The sequence below is a fragment of the Suncus etruscus genome, chromosome 19, assembly GCF_024139225.1.
Source record: "Suncus etruscus isolate mSunEtr1 chromosome 19, mSunEtr1.pri.cur, whole genome shotgun sequence".
In the NCBI taxonomy this organism is placed as follows: Eukaryota; Metazoa; Chordata; class Mammalia; order Eulipotyphla; family Soricidae; genus Suncus; species Suncus etruscus.
The window spans coordinates 13,648,803-13,669,895 of NC_064866.1; the positions used below are offsets into that span (position 1 = coordinate 13,648,803).

Below are 21,093 nucleotides of genomic sequence, written 5' to 3' on the forward strand. Positions count from 1 at the left end.
ATATTTGGAACTGGAACAAATTTTCTTGTACGAGATATTCACAGAATAAATGAAAAGGTCCAAAGGGCCAGTTACTGTCCTTTTGTTTCATCCTTGTTGCAATAATAGAACCATATTTACTGTAAAGGTTTTGTACCAACTGGCACAGGAAATCTCTTAAGATCATGTTTATAAACATAACACACACTAATATGTCTCATATAATCATTTATACACATATACAAACAAGAAAGTACTCTATGCAAAGTCTTATTTCAGGACACCAATGAAAGGAAACTTCTGTAACAGCTAAATATACCTTAACATAAACCTCTAGAATATCGCTTTTCTTTACTTTATCCATTAAAGCACAGTTTCTAGTTGCAATAAAAACTAAAAGTGGAACCAGAGTAATACATATGGTAGTGCTTGCCTTGCACAAAGTCAATTTGGGTTCAATCCCCAGCATTCCACATGGTCCACCAAGCCAGCCAGGAGTGATCCCCGAGCCTAAGCACACAGTCAGGAGAAAGTCCTAAGTATTGCCAACTGTGGCTCCCCCCAAAAAGCCAAACCAAAACACAAGAAGTTTAACAGGAACTGCCACCAAATGAGGATGGTATAAACCAGTGACAGCAAGTTACCCAATAAAGACCTTCAATTTGTTACAAGAAGTGGTATTCAACCAGAGCCATATCAGAGACTAAAAATACTTGTCCTGGACCCTGGGCCCAAAAGTTGAATCTAGTACAGGCCAGAGGACTTTTGTTTCTTTTCAAAGCTTTAAACAAATAGGAATGTTTAACATGATGACTGACAGATGATCTCAATCGGGTTGGCTAGCAGAAGGAAGCTCTCCTAACAAGACTTATTTAGGCAGAGCAATGGGCCAAGGAAATAGTCCAAATGGCTGAAACAAATCCTCTGCATGCATAGGCCCTAGGTTCAATTCCCAGCACCACATGGTTTCCTGAGAAAAGTAACATGTAGTTCAGCACTAGTAGCAGAATGTAAATCTCCCTAAAACATTCTGCAAAGATGCCGAGATGTAACATGTCAGCTCAGGTTTACATGACAAATGACAACAGGTATCTTTGAAATTAATTGAGTTCCTCCGGTTTCTTTTAGGAAGGGAAGTTTCAGAGAGGTTTCTAAAGCAGAGGTTCACAAATGTACTTAGCCTACTGGCCAGAAAACAAAACCAAAATAAAGCAATTCAGCTCACATAATCTCCAAGCCAAAAAAATCTACCTTCTTTAGCAAATAAAGACAAAGCACTCTCCAACTGCTGTTGCCCTCATCCATCATTTCAGCACACCCCAAAAGGTGGCATTACCCACAATGGGAATCACTGCAAGCAGGGGAATTTGAGGCTTGGCAGTCTGTTTGAAATGGTAGTTTAGTGCTCTAGTCCAAGGATGACAGATAGCTCAGGCCCATCATTGTCCACGGTTACTCAAGCAATGCTTGGGACTTTAGGATTGGACCCAGTGATGCTCAGTTTGGATCATGTGATGCCAGTATTGAATCAAATTTAATTTATGTATCTCTCTAGCCCTAAAGTTGGGTCTCTGGGGTCACTCCTGACTGCTCAGAAATAGCTCCTGGCTTGGGGGACCATATGGGATGCCGGGGGATGGAACTATGGTTCATCCTAGGTTAGTGCGTACAAGGCCAATGCCCTATCACTTGCACCACTGCTCAGGCCCCTCACCTGAGAAAACTTTATACAACCTGGGTACTAAGGAATCTAAAATAGCTTTTAAAAATCAAAAATTTACCAATAATAAATAATATAGTTGTTTTACAACAAACTTTGAAAAACATTTTGTGAGTTCTAACTTTCTTTAATTGAATTTTTTTTGGTCATTGCATTTAACGGTCTGGCCTTCCCTACATCATGTCTGTTGGTCCAATTCTAAGAAATCCTTATCAAACAACATATCATATTCCTGACTTAATATGCTCCCAAGATTTAATCATCACAGACTCTAAATTCTACCCCAGCCCCACTGAAATTCTGAAGATGACTTTTAAATTATCCCAAGTTAGATTTAAGATGAATTTGGGTCAACTAAGTCACACTAGATGAAGAGCCAAATAATAGTTGGCATTCTGGCTATCACTTACAGTTGAGCTTGTTGAGGCCCTCGTTTTTTTTCTACCTCAAGCACAGAATCCATTGTTGTGTGAATTAAGTAAATATTTGAGTACGTTAGGGCAGTGCTTGGGAAAGAGTAATTGAAAAAAAATAGCTGACTATCAGCATGCTCGTCAGAAAATAATCAGCCTGTGGCTCAGATGAATGTTCAAAAAAATATTTATTTATAAAAAATACAATGGGATAAGTTTATGCTGAGAAATGCAGCAATAAATACAGTTGAAGGAAAACAGCGACTCTACATCGATAACATTGGCACAAACAGAAGAGCAAATGGACCACCCCGACCCAAATGTCAGCAGGCATTCTGTATATGCTCTCGGAGATATACCACTCCACATAGGTCTTGTCTTGTCAATTTACTAAGAGAATGAGTACACGTATAATCACAAATGCACACCGATCATGACTTTATTTAAAAATTAGCAAACAATACTGTAAGAAACATCGATATGTCAATTTCTAAAATGCTGCATTTGAAAATTTAGTTGGCAAAGACCCCTATTTTATCTCTAAGCATGAGTTTTAGTCTTCCAGGTAGAAACCAGATCATAAAACTGTAAAAAAACAAAAAATAGGTTCCTATGGTTGGAAAATAGCAGTTTAAGTAGAAGAGTGTAAAAAAATGCATAGATCTGGAATAAAAAAGAACCAGCTGTACAAGAGATCTCCCCATTCACAGTATCCCTTTTGACTTCTGATGCAAGTTCTCCATGTTGCTGTAAGATTTCATGGTTACAGCCCTAAAAGGCAACTATTTAGGGAAGAGGCTGAAAAATAGGCTAAAGGAATGTATGTAAGGCCATATTTTTTTTAAGTACAATAAGCATAATAGTGTTTTAGGAAGACGAGATAGAAATTACTCAAGGCTAGCTTGGCTCTCACTGAATAAAATCAATGGGCTAATAAAATACTGAGCTCCTCTGCCTGCCTAGTAATCAATGCCTTGGTCGCCATATGGGTAATCTCTGGGGTAGTCTTCTTGGTACTCGCCATGATATTCGTCAGGGTACTCTGCCTGGTAGTCGCTATCACTGATTTCCGACCCATTTGTTCCCGTTCCTTGGCTTCCATTGTGAATGACGGGTTCAGTGGGAGCGGCACAGTATTTGGGGTCATATACCTGCCGCCCAAGCCCATACACGCTCATTCCTTTCTGGGAAGCCACTTTGTTAGTACCCATCTGTAAAGAAATTGTCGAGTTGTCCACTGGTTGTAATGTCAACTTCTGGTCATAGATGTCTCTTCGGGTGCCCGGCGCTAACATTCCCGCCTAGGATGAACACATCACATAAAAGTCAAGATGGCAATGGGAATAGGTTCTGGTGGTTACTTTACAAATCATAAATTAATCATGGATTAATAGTTTATTATTATTATTTGCATAATAGAAAAACATTATTAACTTTCCATCAAAAGTAAAGCTAATAACTTGCCATTCAGGCATTGAATCTCCCCTAATTTCTCCAAAATTTCTTTCTTTCTTTCTTTCTTTTTTTTTTTTTTTTGGTTTTGGGTTTTTGGGCCACACCCCGTGACACTCAGGGGTTACTCCTGGCTTGGGGAACCATATGGGATGCTGGGGATCGAACTGTGGTCCATCCTAGTCAACTGCATGAAAGGCAAACGCCCTACCGCTGCAACATCGCTCCAGCCCCTTCTTTCTTGTTTTTTTTGTTTTTTCGTGGCATTCAGGGGTTATTTCCAGCTCAGAGCTCAGAAGTCACTCCTGGCTATTTTCAATGCCAACGACTGAACACAGACATCCTAGCCTATATACAACATGTCTGCACTCCAATCTTCTGAGCTAGTTCTCTACCATGACAAGTTATTGTTTCTTTTGAAGCAGATATTCACTGATTTTCAAAGGAATCCAGCCCTCCTCAAGTCTTTGTGTGCCATACAGTGATTATTTCGTCACAAACAAGTTAACTTACTTTATTTTTAGGTTTCTTATCTGCCAAATGGAGATGCTACCTACTTGAGAGCTAGGAGAGGTTTAGATGTACAAAATAAAAAATAAAACATAAGACTGGCACTCTTGGCATGTACCTGACCCCATATGCACTCACATAACCAGTTGAAAATGTCTCTAATACAATTCAACAAAAAGTATGCTGAGAAGCTGAGAAATTGTTAAGGACTTAACTACATAACTCTTACAAAAGTCCTTGAGATATCAAAGAACCAGCTGGCCTGGGACTATTTCCTGCTCTTTGTAGCACAGTTCCCTGTCTATGCCAACCATAAACATGTACCTTAGAAATTGGGTTTTTTTGTTTGTTTGTTTTTGGGCCACACCTATTTGACGCTCAGGGGTTACTCCTGGCTATGCGCTCAGAAATCGCGCCTGGGTTGGGGTGACCATATGGGACGCTGGGGGATCAAACCGCAGTCCGTCCTATGCTAGCTCTTGCAAGGCAGACACCTTACCTCTAGCACCACCTTCCCGGCCCTGGAAATTGGTTTAAAAAAAAAATAACAGGGGGGACCGGAGAGATAGCATGGAGGTAAGGCGTTACCTTTCATGCAGGAGGTCATCGGTTCGAATCCCGGCGTCCCATATGGTCCCCCGTGCCTGCCAGGAGCAATTTCTGAGCACAGAGCCAGGAAAAACCCCTGAGCACTGCTGGGTGTGACCCAAAAATCACACACACACACAAAACAGGGGCCAGAGTAGTGGTGCAAGTGGTAGGGCATTCGCTTTGCGGTTTGATCCCCCATAGTCCCATATGGTCCTAAGCCAGGAGCAATTTCTGAGCACATAGCCAGGAGTAGCCCCTGAGCGTCACTGGGTGGGACCCAAAAGGAAAAAAAAAAAAATGAATGACAGCCAGGACAGACAATGCTGGATATGTTCCATGAAGAGAAAACCACTACAAAAATCTCAGTAAGAACAAAAATGGACCTGTTACAACAGCAGTCCAGAGGGCTAAGGATGGAGGTATGGGAGGCATGCTGGGAACATGAATTTGGAAATGGCCCTAATTCACGGTCACAATGTACCTGAAATACAACTGTGAAAGACTTGTAATTCATATTAGTCTCAATAAAGAATTAAAAAAAAAATCTCAGTAAAAAAAAGCTTTTGAAACTTCAGTGTTAATATTGTCTTGGCGTTTTGTTTGTTTTCTCCTCTTTTAAGTAAAGAATAAATCATTTTCATCTGACAATCAATCTCTTCTTTTTTTCCTATTTTTTGCAAGAGTGCTTTTGGAGCTATAAAGATAGGACAGATAGGGCAAATGCCTTACATGCAGCCAAATCAGATTTGATCTCTGGCTTCCCATATGGTTCCCCTGAACCGTCCAGGAGTAATTTCTGAATGTACAGTTAGCAAAAATCCCTAAGTATTGCTGGGCGTGGCTTCTAAACAAAAATAAGAAAAGGATAATTATGCTTTTTAAATCATTGGTGGGATTGAGTAAAAAGTGAAGGTTCAGGGCTGGAGCAGTGGCACAGCAGTAGCGTGTTTGCCTTGTACGAGGATGACCCAGAATGGACCTTGGTTGGATCCCCTGACATCTCATATGGTCCCCAAGCCAGGAGCATTTTCTGAGCACATAGGCAGGAGTAACCCCTCAGCATCACCAGGTGTGGCCCAAAAACAAAAACAAAACAAAAAAAAAAGGTGGAGGTTAAAATAAAAATTATTGACAGAGGTGGAGGCTTTTTTCAAATCTCTCCCATTTTGGCTAAGAGACCCCTCTACATGCAGATGGTTAGAAAAACCTCTATGTGGGGCCGGAGAGATAGCATGGAGGTAAGGCATTTGCCTTTCATACAGAAGGTCATTGGTTCGAATCCCAGCATCCCATATGGTCCCCCAAGTCTGCCACGAGCGATTTTGAGTGTAGAGCCAGGAGTAATCCCTGAGCGCTGCTGGGTGTGACCCAAAAACAAAAACCAAAAACCAAAAAAAAAAAAAAAAACCAAAAAAACTCAAAAAACCTTCCATGTAGCTGCCAGTGGTCTCTCCCCATGAAGAAATAATCTCAGCTGAGGATGATGTCAGAGTGTGAGAATGCTCAGTCTCACATTTAAACAGCAATGTGTGTGGAACAGATCTCACAACAGGCTACCTTATCTACCAAATAAATTACAGGCTCCTTGAGGAGTAAAGAAAAAGCATTATTAGAATGAGCTATTTACTAGGAACTGAAACAGTCAGAAACAGCATTTTACTTTTGACTGGGTAGAAAGGCCAGCTACTCTTATACCTGTGTTATGACATAAAACATACTTTGATTCTCAACCTACATCTTTTTTGAAGGAGCATACGGTTTTAATAGCATACCAAAATTATATGCTTTGAACTTAGCTACTAAACATAAGTTGAACAGTAACTAACTGCTCTTGAGCTCTGTTGCAGGGGGAAGAACATTTTGCTTACCTGGCTAGCGCCTTTGTTGGTGCCCATCTGCAGACTAATCGTAGTCTGGTCAAAAGGCTTGTCAGTTTGCATTTTGGGATCATAAAGATGCCTTCGAGTCCCGTAGGCGGTCATACCTGCCTGGCTGGCACATTTGTTGGTGCCCATCTTTTAAATCGAAAACAAAATAAGCAGTGATTAGCAACAATACATACAACATACTCAAAACATACAATCAGCACTTCTCTTCTAATGTTGATGCTGCATTTAGTGAGAAAAACCCTTTTGTATGGCTGGAGCAATAACATAACCAAAAGAAGGTATTTGCTTTGCAAAACCCATGACCTGGTCCCCAAGCCCTGCCTGGAGTGTAATTTCCCTCAGAGAAACATAAAGCCAGGAAGGAGTAAGCGCTGAATACCTCCAGGTATGGTTCAATCACGCCCCCCCCCCCCAAATTAATCCTTTTCCTGGACCCAGAGCACTAGCACAATGGGTAGGGCATTTTCCTTGCATGCAGCCAACCTGGATTCGATTCCAGGCATCCCATATGGTCCCCCAAGCCTGCCAGAAATGATTTCTAAGTGCAGAGCCAGGAGTAACCCCTGAGTGTAACCCCCCCCAAAAAAAAAACCTAAAAAATTATTTTCCATGTTTTGACAAATCTCAAAATGCTCACTTTAAAAGGATTCCTCCACCCCAATTTACTGGATATAAACATCCACAACAAAATTCCCTGTATATAAATGTGCACAGAGAGGGTTGGAGCAACAGCACAGTGGTAAGGCGTTTGCCTTGCATGTAGCTGACCTAGGACGAGCCTGGGTTCGGTTCCTGGCATCTTATATGGTTTCCTGAGCCTGCCAGGGGAAATTTCTGAATGTAGAGCCAGGAGTAAACCCTGAGTGCTGCTGGGTGTGGTCCCAAAACAAAACAAAAAAAAAAAACAAAAAATGTGCATAGAGGTGCCAGAGAGGTAGGTGACAGAGCATTTGCGAGAGAGAGAGAGAGAGAGAGAGAGAGAGAGAGAGAGAGAGAGAGAGGAGAGAGAGGAGAGAGAGGAGAGAGAGGAGAGAGAGGAGAGAGAGGAGAGAGAGGAGAGAGAGAAGAGAGAGAGAGAGAGAGAGAGAGAGAGAGAGAGAGAGAGAGAGAGAGAGAGAGAGAGAGAGATGTGGAGATCTTGGTTAGACTCCTGGAATAAGAAACAAAAATAATCCTCAAAAGGATATGACAATAAGAGTAATGGAAAATGAATTTCCTCTAGTCATCTTTCTTCCTCTCCAGAGTCCAGATAATTAGAGGAAATAGTAACTGTGGCAATCATTTAAAGGGACAGAAATGGTCTTTGTGCTGACAATGTACTTGTCTCCTCCAGGTGAATTCTGCATAAAATGTGATAGTAAATGCCAGGTGTCTCCTCTGGCTGCTCAACAGGGACTTTTTTTTATTCCATCAACATCATAGACATTTCCATGGGAAAAGAGCCACATTTTATTTTTCATTCTCTCGTGTCACCACCGAGTTGGAGTAGCAGAATGATGAACGGAAACTCAACCAAGTTTAGAGGAATAATAATTTACTCCCCCCCACTGAGAAGAATATAGCTGTAACAACCATCAGTACACTCTGTTCTAGTTAGAAAGACAATTATGTGATCTTAAAAACAAGATTCAAGCACAATTTGTTTATATGAGAAGATACAGAAAGTCTGTTTATACAAAAATAGGGGAGACAGGAGGAAAATTACTATAATTCTGCAACCCAAACACTGAGTATATAATTCACCTAACTTTTTAACCTATATGTTTTTATATATATACTTATTCATACAAACATAAATACACATACAGTACAAAATAGGCATGTGAATTTTTTGTATTGTTGTGGGAGGTATTGAGTGCTACTCAAGGGGTCCTGCAGTTTTAGGGATCAAATCCAGGGCCTCACACAACCAAAGCATTTGTCTACCACTTGAGTCATATCTCCCAGCATATGGAGAGAAAACTGTGATCACACTATTGTTGTTCATAATCTAATTTGTTTTCCTTAGTTTTTTGTTGTGTTGTTGTTGTTGTTGTCACACCCAACAGCACTCAGGGGTTACTCCTGGCTCTATGTTCAGAAATAGCTGCTGGCAATGGGATGTCAGGATTTGAACCACTGTCTTTCTGCATACAAGGCAAATACCCTACCTCCATGCTATCTCTCCGGCCCAGTCTTTGAACTCTTATGTATTGATTTTAGTTCCTTTCATGACTTTATAATTTAACCAGCTGATTGCCATATAGAATTTAGGTTTCTAACTTCTTGCCACTGATATAATTTTGTACTATACAAAAATAATTTAGGGGCTGGAGTGAAAGTACAGCAAGTAGGGTGTTTGCTTTGCACGTGGCTGACCTGAACTTGATCTGCAGATTTTTATATGGTTCCCTGAGCCTGCCAGGAGTAATTTCTGAGAGCAAAGCCAGGAATAACCCCTGAATGTCACTAGGTGTGGCCCACCCCACCCCCAAAATTATCTCACAAAGACTCAGCCAAGAGTGGGGCACTATGGGCCTGGAGAGATAGCACAGTGGCGTTTGCCTTGCAAGCAGCCGATCCAGGACCAAAGGTGGTTGGTTTGAATCCCAGTGTCCCATATGATCCCCCGTGCCTGCCAGGAGCTATTTCTGAGCAAACAGCCAGGAGTAACCCCTGAGCACCGCTGGGTGTGGCCCCCCCCCCAAAAAAAAAAAAAAAAAAAGAGTGGGGCACTAGATTAGACAAATTTCAGGGGTTATGGTACATGCCTTGTCTGCTGTCAACCCTTCATTGATTCCCAGCATCACATGGTCCCTGAGAATTCCTGATAAAGCACTTGAGGTCCCTGAAAGCCTACAGTATGGCCCAAGAAAATCCTTTGTACTGTGGAGCCCAAGCAACACATAATTGGGCCTTTACATTCTACTATTAGTCTGGTTGGCCAAGAATTGCTTGGATTGGTTCGTAGGCCCTCAGAAAACTTGAGAAGCTCCCCAGAAAAAAACAAACCAAGCAAAACAGGTATCTCATTGGAAAGCCTAAAGTATTAAGAACATTAAGTAATGAAGTACTTGAGCCAGAGCAATTCTTTGCATCAATCTATTTCCAAAGCATCTCTAGGAATGACTCAAAAAAAAACAAAAAATAAGGGGCTGGAGAGATAGCATGGAGGGAAGGCATTTGCCTTTCATGCAGAAGGTCAGTGATTCGAATCCTGGCATCCCATATGGCCCCCCGAGACTGCCAGGAGCGATTTCTGAGCATAGAGCCAGGAGTAACCCCTGAGCGCTGCCAGGTGTGACCCCAAAAACAAAAACAAACAAACAAACAAACAACAAAAAATAAAAATGTAAAATTAAATAAATAAATAAACATTTCCTGGAGAAAAACAATCAAATCATATAACATTCTTTCTTCTAATATCATCATCATCATCTCATGGGCCTTAAATGGACATAAATTCATAAGAGACACTTGGCAAGGTGAGAATTAATGATAGGGAAGGAGTGACTGATGAAGTAATATTCCATCACTTACCTGCAAACCAATAACACTTTGTCCAGCTTTTAATTTTCCTTCATCAAAACGTCTCGTTTGTTTTTCTGCATACTTCACGCCAATGTCAATGGTTGTATGGAATCCTTTTGTTTTTGCCTAGACAGAAACATGGATACTAACTGAAAAGAACACTTTATTATTTTTTAGATGTCAAGGTTTATTAAAATGAATTAGCAAACATATGCAAAAACAAACGTTCTTAAGAGTTATTATGGCTTTGACAAGCATAACAGTAAAACCTAACACATTTTATAGGTTAAAAAAAATGGTAAACACTGAGGCATGTGGCTAGAATTTCATTTTCTAAAACACTAACAGAAGAAGCAGCACTACTACAAATAAGGAGGCCTACAGTGCAGCCTTCGGTTTGGTCTGTCTCATCTTGCATTTGAAGTATGTTTTAACAGGTAAATAAAAACATCAAGTTTTCATAATTGTATTGCTCTCCAATTTGAAAGTAAGTGATTTTTCCCAAAAAACAAAAAAAAAAAAAAAAAACAAAAAAAAAAGAAAGTAAGTGATTTTTCAAAAAAGAGACTCACCAGTTACTAACCAGGTACATCAAAATGAAAATCAGTTGCCAGACTATCATCTTTAAGAAGTGCTCAAGTTTAAATCCCTCCATAAATAATTCAAAGCAACATCATCTCTAGCAGCTTTAGAAAAGAAAAATTGAATTCTAAAAAAATTTTCTCCTTTCACAAAGAACTTGATGGCCTCACTGGAGTATTGTTACAATACAAGCCAGTTTTATACAACATACAATAAAAAAAATGATATTAATAGAGGATGGCTTCATCGGATAAAACCCAAACTAAGGATGCAAATGAGAGCTGAAGCCATTCCTAGCAAGGAAAGTGGGCAGAGTTCTAACAAAACTATAAGGTACCACGCAGCTGATGACCACCACCATCCCACAAAGCTACTGACTATATAAGATTCCTTGACACATCTCACCTCCCATGGGGGAAGCAAAGATGCAATTCTTCTCTAATTCAGTGGAGATTGACCTTTCAAGACATACGTACCAGACCTGCGAGAGCTACCAGCGTAGTCTGTACTTGGGTCATGTTTCCATTCTCAAAAAGATCATTTGCTTCAAATATGTCATGCGGCTTCATGCCATAAGCTTGGATAGCCTTAATGAAGTTGCCAATATTCTCCAACTATGAAGAGAAAGTTGTGTGATTGTGGGAGCTAAATATTTTTTTTCAAACATTATTGATTGATTGGTTGTTGGGGCCACACCCAGTGGTGCTCAAAGGTTACTCCTGGCTCTGCAGTCAGAAATTGTCCCTGGCAGGCTGCAGGAACATATGAGATGCTGGGAATCGAACCAGGTCCCTTCTCAGTCAGCGGCATGCAAGGCAAATGCCCTACCACTGTGCTAGCTCTCCGATTCCAGGAGCTACATATTGACATTTATATATTACATAAAAATTCTAAGTCAGATTTTTAAGCAAAGTCTGAACTTAAATTCCTAAGCAAAGTTCTCTGTGGATGTTGTGTATGTAAATATTTTAGGGGATTATTATGTTACTGACCCTACCCTGATTGGTGATTGTGGCCTAACCTAGGGTGTGACCTGGCATTCTGCCCCCACCCTAGGGTGGTACCTGATTCTGCTTCCACCATTGGGTAGTATCTGATCCCACCATTGGGTGGTACCTGATTCTGGGGGATAAAAACAAGGGTCTGTGGAAGGCGGGGGTGCTTTTTGGCAGGAACTGATGCTGAGGCTTTGGACTTCAGTCTTGTCCACCGAATAAAGCTAATATTTCCACAAGCCTGACTGTCTGCGAGCTGTTTACCCGCTGTTTCACCTCAGAACCGTCGGCTGGACAGGGTGGCAGACGCGTGCTCGATCCGAGCTGGAGGGGAAAGACCTCATCTTCCATCCCTCCATCAGTCAACCTCTTCAGGGGCTGACTTGCAACAGTGGAAAAGTGATCCACTGTTACTATCTTTTTTCATGTTTTTAAGCAATCAATTTTTTTTTTTCAGTTCTTTACAGGCAAACTTTTGCTCACATGTTTGTAAGAATTCTGTGTCAGCAATTTGAAGCTCACGACAAAGAGTGGTGAAGTCTGTTAGGGAAATAAGTACACTAACAACTAACATGACAATGTTAAAGAATGAGAGAAATAGAATGCCTGTCGTGAATACAGGCAGGAGTGGCGGAGGAGGGGGCACTGGTGTGGGAATGTTGCACTGGTGATGGGGGTGTTCTGTTTATGACTGAAACCCAACTCCAAGCATGCTTGTAATCATGGTGCTTAAATAAAGATTTATATTAAAACAATTTAAAAAAAAAAGAATTCTCTCAGGGCAGGAAAAACAAAAAGAAAAGAATTTTGAGGTGAGCTCAAGCTCACCACAAAGAGTGATGAGTTTAGTTAGAGAAATAACTACATTTTGAACTGTCCTAATAATGAGAATGTATGAGGGAAATGGAGAGCCTGTTTAGAGTACAGGCGGGGGTCGGGTGGGGAGGAGGGAGACTTGGGACATTGGTGATGGGAATGTTGCACTGGTGATGGGTGGTGTTCTTTACATGACTGAAACCCAAACACAATCATGTATGTAATCAAGGTGTTTAAATAGAATTAAAAAAAAAAAAAAAAAAAGAAAAGAAAAGAAAAGAATTTTGTATCAAAGCTACCCAGACCTGATATTTTCTTTGGGAAAAAAAAATATCATAGTTGGGATGCCAAAGGGATAGTACAGCAGACAGGGCATTTATCTTGAATACAGCAGAGATGGGTTCGATCCCCAGCATCCCATATGCTTCCTTGAGCCTGTCAGAGTGATTCCTGGGCCCAGAGTCAGGAATAACCCCTGAGTACTGACTGCCACATGAGTCACAAAAACCAAAACCAAAAAAAAAAAAAAAAAAAATCAGGGTTACTTGCAAATTAAGAACATTTTAATTTAAATATGGGGTGAAGGGCAGAAAGATAGTATAGTTGGTAAGTGGCTTGTCTTATATAAAACTGTCGTAGGTTTTATTCCCAGACACTTTGACTATGATTCCCAAGTCCCACTAGACACGATCTCTGAACACAGAGCCAAAAGTCAATCCCGAAAACAACTGGGCATAGTTCAAATACAAACAAACAAAAATCTGTGGTTACTAAATACTTAATTTTCTCGTACCTCTAAACTTATACTCAAGATCGGATAACCAATTTTACTTAATCACACATTCGTGATTAAAACTGTTCAGCACACTTTTTATTTTATATTGCTGATTCCTGGCTTTTCTCTATGTTTATTTTCATGGTCCAGATTGTAATTCTTGTCTAAATTGGGTAAAATCCTCTTTGAGAGTAGAAAGATTAAATATAAGAACACTTGAGCCAGGTGTGACCACCCCCCCGAAAAAAAGAAAAAAAAACTTGAAATAAAATACCTAATAACCATAGAATTAATTCTAATTATAAAATTATTTAAAAATTACATGAATAGGGGCCGGAGAGATAGCATGGAGGTAAGGCGTTTGCCTCTTATGCAGAAGGTCATCGGTTCGAATCCCGGCGTCCCATATGGTCCCCCATGCTTGCCAGGAGCGACTTCTGAGCGTGGAGCCAGGAGTAACCCCTGAGCACTGCCGGGTGAGACCCAAAAACCAAAAAAAAAAAAAAAAAAAAAAAAAAAAAATTACATGAATAACAGATGCTCAAATTTTTGCTTGTTGTGTGTGTGTGTGTGTGTGTGTGTGTGTGTGTGTGTGTGTGTGTGTGTGCGTGCGTGCATGCTTAGGGGACCATATGGGACACCAGGATTCGAACCACCCTGTCCTGGATCGGCTGCATGCAAGGCAAATGCCCTACCCACCCCTGTTCTATCTCTCCAGCTCCAGATGTTCAAATTTTTCCACTCTGCTTTTCCATTCCCTTGTTCTCTGTTGAACATTTATGTGTCTTTCTCTCCCTTTATATTTCTCTAAGTAAAATTCTTTCAATAAAAACTATTTTGCCTTTAGGCCAGAGAAAGAACAGAGTGGGTAGGTAGGGTGCTTGTCTGGTACTCAGGAAAAACCCCAAAACCTAGGTTTGATCACTGATACCTCATATGGTTCTCCTCCAGGAGTAATCTCTGAGCACAAGAGCCAGGAGTAAGCCCTGAGCACTGCTAAATGTAGCCCCCCCCACCCCAAATTTAACAACTCCCCCCACCCCAAGCACATATGTTGGCTAATATGCTGGTTGTAGCAGTTTTAAAACCTCAAGCACATTTCCACAGCATAAAAAAGCACCAAGGAGGGGCCGGGCGGTGGCGCTGGAGGTAAGGTGCCTGCCTTACCTGCGCTAGCCTAGGAGACGGACCGCGGTTCGATCCCCCGGCGTCCCATATGGTCCCCCAAGCCAGGAGCGACTTCTGAGCGCATAGCCAGGAGTAACCCCTGAGCGTTACCGGGTGTGGCCCAAAAACCAAAAAAAAAAAAAAAAAAAAAAAAAAAAAAAAAAAAAAGCACCAAGGAAAACAAGAGAAGCTGCTGGTTGAGCTGTTACCTGGGGCCAGTTTAAGGAAGATTCGTTGACCTTCTTCACTGAACCTGGCTGTAACTTGTTTATGAGCCTGCAAAGAAACACGTTAAGCGACACCTTATTTATTGCTCCTACAAAAACAAGAGCTGGAATGTAAAGTTGTTACTTTAACATCAATAAAAGTCAAACATTTACAGAAATGAAGGTTTGATGCCCCGGCCAGGCTGGGAGGGCAAGCCAGGGGCCTATGGGGAAAGGTTGGCAGAACAAGAATGGCCACACACAAGGAATCAAACTTACTCGCAGAGGATGATCCCATCTTTCAAACCCAGCTGAAAGTTGGTGCCAATGCTCATGCCTGTCACCTCTTCTATCCAGTTGCGCAGATCTTCTTCTGCTTGATGATCATATTTGGAAGCAATCTGAAAGACAAATTCACTGACATTAGAGGCATTTTTCACTAAAGCAGCAGAAACTGCTTACGTTGTGCTCTGCTTTGATCAGCCATTGAGACCACAGCTGTGATGTGCAATAAATCTCCCTCATCAGGGCCCATTGGCAAACCTACCCAACCATCACAGTTTTAGCAAATAAGAAAAACAGGGAACAGTAGGTCAGCAAAACTAGTTCAGGCTAAGTGCAAGATGTGCATGGAAGAGACCTGGGGTTTGACAGTTGGTACTGAAAGGCCCTTGAGCATTCAGGAGAGATCCCTGAGCACTAACAGGTATGCTTTAAATTTAAAAAAAAAAATTATTTTTTTAATTTGAACAACACTGAAAAAAGCTGATATAGAAAAGGAGAAAATATTAGCCAAGGTAACATTTTTTTAACAGCCTACAGGAAATGACATGTTTGGTACTTCTGTATCTTCTACTTGCAAATAGACATAATTTCCTCAGAACTATTGTAGTTAGAGTAAATTACTCTGTGTAACCTGCATCTCTGTATTCTCTTTACAGGAAAAAAAAGCATTCAATTTACTTTAAACCCAGCACTATACCTTATACCCAAACATTTTATAAAACTAAAAAAATACTGTTAATTCTTTACTTTCTGAAATCTACAAAAAAAAAAGCTGAAGTGTTCATTGTATATGCTAAAAATTCTTGCTAAGAAACAGACTTTGAATGATCTCTTCAGAATAATAAATTTCAATTTAAAAACATAGAAAAATCTAAAATGGCTGGAGCGACAGCACAGTGGCAGGGCATTTGCCTTGCATGCGGCTGACCTACGACAGACCTGGGTTTGGCTCCCGGTATCCCATATAGACCCCTGAGCCAACCAGAAGCAATTTCTGAGCACAAAGCCAAGAGTAACTCCTGAACACCACCAGGTGTGACCAGAAAATAAACAAACAAACAAAAGGAATAAAAGTCAACCCCATACATTTAAAAAATAAGTAAATAAAATAACATAAAATACTGTTAAAAGGCATATGTTCAAAGGCTAGAGCAATAGTATAGCAAGTAATATGCTTGCCTTGCATGTCACTGACCCAGTTCAATCCCCAATATCACATATAGTCCCCCAATTCAGAGTCAGACATCAACCCTGATTACTGCCAGTGTGCCCAAAGAACAAAACAAAAAACACATGTTCAGAATCCAGAAATGTGGCTCAGTGATAGAACTTTCATTCTGCATGTGTGATTCCTAGCAAAGCCCCCTCTCAAAACAAAACAAAACAAAAATCTTATGTTCAAATTCTTAAACTATTCCTTTTCCTTTGAGTTCCTAATGAGTTATTCAATCAGAAGCATTGAGCAGAAAAACACAGGTGAGAAGAAGACAGATTAGGTATCATATTTTTTTAATCAGCACAGGAAAGATAAAGTGATATATTATCAACAAGGTAGACGTGGTCATAGGAGGAACTCATGAGAATCAAGGGTCATTGTTGGAAACGGAAATGAAGGGCAGAAATATTTCCTTTCTGGGGCTGGAGCAATAGTACAGAGGGTAGGGAAGGATATATTCATTGCACATGGCTGACCTATGTCCCATCCCAGGCAACCCATATTGTTCCAAGAGATCCACCAAACGTAATTCCTGAGTACAGAGCCAAGAATAAGTCCTGAGCACAGCCAGGTGTGCCCTTAAAAAAAACAAAGATAAAAAATGCCTGTCAAAAAGAAAAAGAAATGCCTTCCTTTATAAAACATAATTAGATCAGTTGTCAAAAGAACCAAATTAGGTCTAAGGCCATACACCCTAAACATGCCTGATCTTGTCAAAAGGATCACAATAGGCAGCAAGACACTGCAGTTACACAGAATTGTGGATCATGACCTTACATGGGTACTGTCATTTTTATAAAAAAATGTTTTTAAAACTTTTTAAATGTATCTATCAGTAACTGATTTGCATAACTACTTTACATACCTAAATACCTGAGGTCACATAAAAGTTTCTCAAGTGAAAAGCAGTCCTTATTTGTAAAAGTGTTGAAAGCCCTGCTCTAGGTCAGAGGTTTTCGGCTGCTGGGGCATACCAGTTCACAGGCACAAACAGGTTGAAAGTCACCACTCCAGGTCCCTAGCCTGTAGTGTAGATTCTCCTTCTTTCCAAGAAAGAAATAATACACCAGGGACTGGAGTGGTGGTGCAAGCAGTAGGGTGTTTGCCTTGCACGGGCTAACCTAGGACGAACCTCAGTGCGATCCCCCAGTGACCCTTATGGTCCCCTAAGCCAGGAGTGATTTCTGAGCACATAGCCAGAAGTAACCTCTGAGCGTCACTGGGTGTGGCCCAAAAATCAAAAATAAAAAGAAAGAATATAGCAGGTCATAGGGTCAGGATGGACAGGCTATCTGGACTGGACAGCTGACTTTAACATCACCCAGCAGTGGCCAAAGACAATGTATAGAAGAAAGACACTGGTCTGGCAACAGCATCACAAATGGTCCCTTAAACACTTCCAGGAGTCATCCCTGAGCTCAGAACCAAGAGAAAGCCCTGATCTCAGATCCAGGACTAAGGCCTGAGCAAGAAGCTAGGCGGGGCCTCAAAACATTAAACTAAAATCACCCAACTGTGAAAACCAGCGATAAATATTAAAACAGACTTGTGTAAGATCTTGTTTTTTTTTTCCATGTCCATGAACAACCATGACAAACTTTTCTACTTGTTAAAGTGGAAACAAGTTTCTATTGTCCAGGAAGTTGGTATAAAACTCTATATTCCAGGGGCCAGAGAGATAGCATAGTGGTGGGGTGTTTGCCAGGACAGATGGTGATTCAAATTCAGGCATCCCATATGGTCCCCGTGCCTGCCAGGAGCGATTTCTGAGCACAGAGTCAGGAGTAACCCCTCAGCACCGCCGGGTGTGACCCCCCACAAGAAAAAACACAACTCTATATTCCAATTCATCCAATTGGAGCTAAACCAGAGGGTCCCAGGCCTAGTTCCCTAGGTACTCCCTAAAAATTTTCCCTTTTAAAAGCAAACACATCAAAAGCTGCCTTTGCAATGGCCTCCAACTGCACAATGCTAACTAAGTACCCGCCTGGACTGCCCAGGGCCCCCTCCCCAAGAGGAATTAATCACTCACTTATAGAATAGAAGCTTGACCATGGGGTAGGATCGCATTCATACTATTTAGAGAAAAAACAGCAGTCTGATTTTTTTTTCCTTCTCAGTAAGTAAAAAGGGCTCAAATTTTGGCAAGATAAGTCATGTACGAAAGCAGCAGATTTACTCAGCTACAATTACAAACACATTTTTAATGCAGCTATCTTTTTGTATTAAGATAATGAACAGCAGGGACCAGAGATAGCATGGAGGTAGAGCATTTGCCTTGCATGCAGAAGGACGGTGGTCCGAATCCCGGCATCCCATATGGTCTCCTGAGCCTGCCAGGAGCAATTTCTGAGCGTAGAGCCAGGAATAACCCCCGAGTGCTGCTGGATGTGACCCAAAAAAAAATAAATAAATAAATAAAATAAAATAGCTTCGGCAACACATATACTCAAAACCTGGAGATCTGTTTGTTTATAAAGGCAGTTAGTTACAAGCATAACAGACAGCTAGTGCCTGACGTCAGATAATTTCCTGTCCCTTGGCATTTCCACTCCGTAAAAAGCATCTTCTGATTTTCTGCCAGGCTAGCTCACACAGACAGCTGACTGTGGGAATATGGAAGCAAAGAGTAGAGCTGGAAATTGTCTCTCGGGAGCACGAAGACGCTGCCACTCCTGTCATTTCTTGGTTAAATATTCCTAAGTAACTTTCCTCTCCTATCTCCCCCAGCACATGGAATATCTCCACTTACACGGTGACTTTTGAAAATAGAGCAAATAATAAAATAAAATAAAGCAAAAATAAACTGGTAGAAAACCATTGAAGCAGACTATATTTCACACCAGAGTCTTCTGGTGGACAGAAAGTTTACTTTACATAAAATTTTGAGGGGTTCAGTTACAGATTAAATAGACTGGGCAATGAGAAAGTAATAATCTTTTTCTGTTTTGGTTTAGTTTGGGGGCTGCACCCAGCAGTGCTCAGAGGTTATTCCTGGCTCTGCACTCAAAAATTGCTCCTGGCAGGCTTGGGGAACCATAGGGGATGCTGGGAATTGAACCCAGGTACTTCCTGGGTCAGCTGCCTGCAAGGCAAATATTCTACCACTGTGCTATTGCTCTGGCCCCAAAAGTAGTATTCTTAAAAGCACTGACTATGGAAAGCAACCCCTAATGGCTGAGCTGAATTCATTTCAATTAGGAGATGCATTTCAATAAATCTAAAGATCATATTCCACTGCATAAGTGTTGTAGATTTTAAGCAAACTTTTTGCCAAAACGTTTTTAAAACATGTTTTTTAAAAAAACATGGCTCTATGTAAAGCTTTAAAAAAATTGTGCCAGTATTACTTCTAAAATGGGGTCTAAAGATTATACAATGAGGTACAGTAAACATGATAGGAAGGGTCTGAACTCTACAAGGAACCTCGCTTCACCCATCCGTGCATGGGTTACCTCATCTGTCTGACAGTTTCCCATCCTGACAGCAGAGAGACTAAAGTCCAGGATTGCACTAGGTAGGCCCAAAGTTGCTCAAATGATTTAATCAGTGGAAATTGTTCCCCCAACATTCTTTTCCTTCATTTTCCATTAAGTAGAGATAGAAATTTATGTTGGGGGGAGTTATAAAAGCATATCTGATTCCCTTGTCCAAAATTGTGTCTGACAGATTCAGTACCATGTCTCAAGCTACAGAGACAAGATCTAACTAGAAATACCCTCTTTGGAAAGCAGAGGGAAATGGACTTCTCTGCCAACTGTTCCCATCAAGGCAGTGATGAAAAGAACAACAACAAAAATATCAAGTACTAGAGTCAGATGATCCAAAAACTGGGTCCGACCCTGACTCTACCCTTCATACCAGGGAGCTAAAAGCTCTAACCAGCTCAAAGATAAAACAGCACAAGAGACAATAAGCAAACATGAATAAAACTCAGGACCATTCATCCCAACAATAAAAACAAAAATACACCCTATAAACTATGTGTGCATTCATATCATGACACTGTTAGTTTGTTAACTGAGGGTTTCCAATGAGTAGAGAAACAACAAGCATTTTTCTATATAAAAATACTAAAGTTTTTCAAATAAGTAAACTTTCTACACTCAATCAGCTATACAGAACTTCAGATTTAGGAATGTGTATTTGTTTAAGAAATATTTTAGTAAAAAATAAAATCTTGGGCCGAAGAGATAGCATAAAGGTAGTGAGTTTGCCTTGCATGCAAAAGGATGGTGGTTCAAATCCTGGCATCCCATATGGTCCCCTGAGCCTGCCAGGAGCAATTTCTGAGCATAGAGCCAGGAGTAATCCCTAAACGTTCCTGGGTGTGATCCAAAAACCAAAAATAAATAAATAAATAAATAAATAAATACATACATACATACATACATACATACTTACATACATACATACATAAAATCTTAGGGGCCAAAGAGATAGCACAGCAGTAGGGCATTTGCCTTACATGCAGTAGATCCAGAATGGATGGTGGTTCAAATCCCGGCATCCCATATGGTCCCCCATGCCTGCCAGGAGCAATTTCTGAGTGCAGAACCAGGAGTAACCCCTGAATGCTACTGGGTGTGATCAAAACAACAACAACAACAAAATTTTCTTATAAAATCTAAAAGAAAAAAAACTATTCTGATTGTTTCTTAGTTGTGGACTCTAGCACTATTTACCCCAGGGCATAGAAATCTTGTGCTTTCTTTAAAAAGCTATTAAAAACAAGGATAAAACTTAGTGGTCCAGTGGTCGAGCACTTGCCTTGCACGTGGAGGCCCTGGGGTTGATCTGCTTCGACTATTAATAGGTTCATCCCTTTTGGAAAACAATTTGAATATGTCTCCAAAAAACTAAGAATTGACCTTCCATTTGACCCAGTAATCACATTTTTGGACACCCATCCCAAGGGACCTCAACTCTATTCAGAAAAGACATCTGCACTCATTAAACGCATGCATTCATGGAAGCATTGTTTCCA

At 40.7% G+C, this 21,093-nt stretch overlaps 1 protein-coding gene across 1 annotated transcript in view; it reads right to left on the minus strand.

Annotated features, from left to right (window-relative positions):
- Positions 1–2,535: 2,535 nt before the first annotated feature.
- CNN3 (calponin 3) overlaps positions 2,536–21,093 on the minus strand; it is a 42,123-nt gene continuing 23,565 nt past the window's right edge. The window contains exons 2-7 of the mRNA XM_049765774.1: positions 14,885–15,006; positions 14,609–14,675; positions 11,123–11,260; positions 10,074–10,190; positions 6,534–6,680; positions 2,536–3,413 (exon numbers count right to left, since the gene is read on the minus strand). Of these exons, the coding sequence (XP_049621731.1) occupies positions 3,072–3,413; positions 6,534–6,680; positions 10,074–10,190; positions 11,123–11,260; positions 14,609–14,675; positions 14,885–15,006 (933 nt within the window). The 3' untranslated portion in view covers positions 2,536–3,071. The remainder of the gene's footprint in view (positions 3,414–6,533; positions 6,681–10,073; positions 10,191–11,122; positions 11,261–14,608; positions 14,676–14,884; positions 15,007–21,093) is intronic.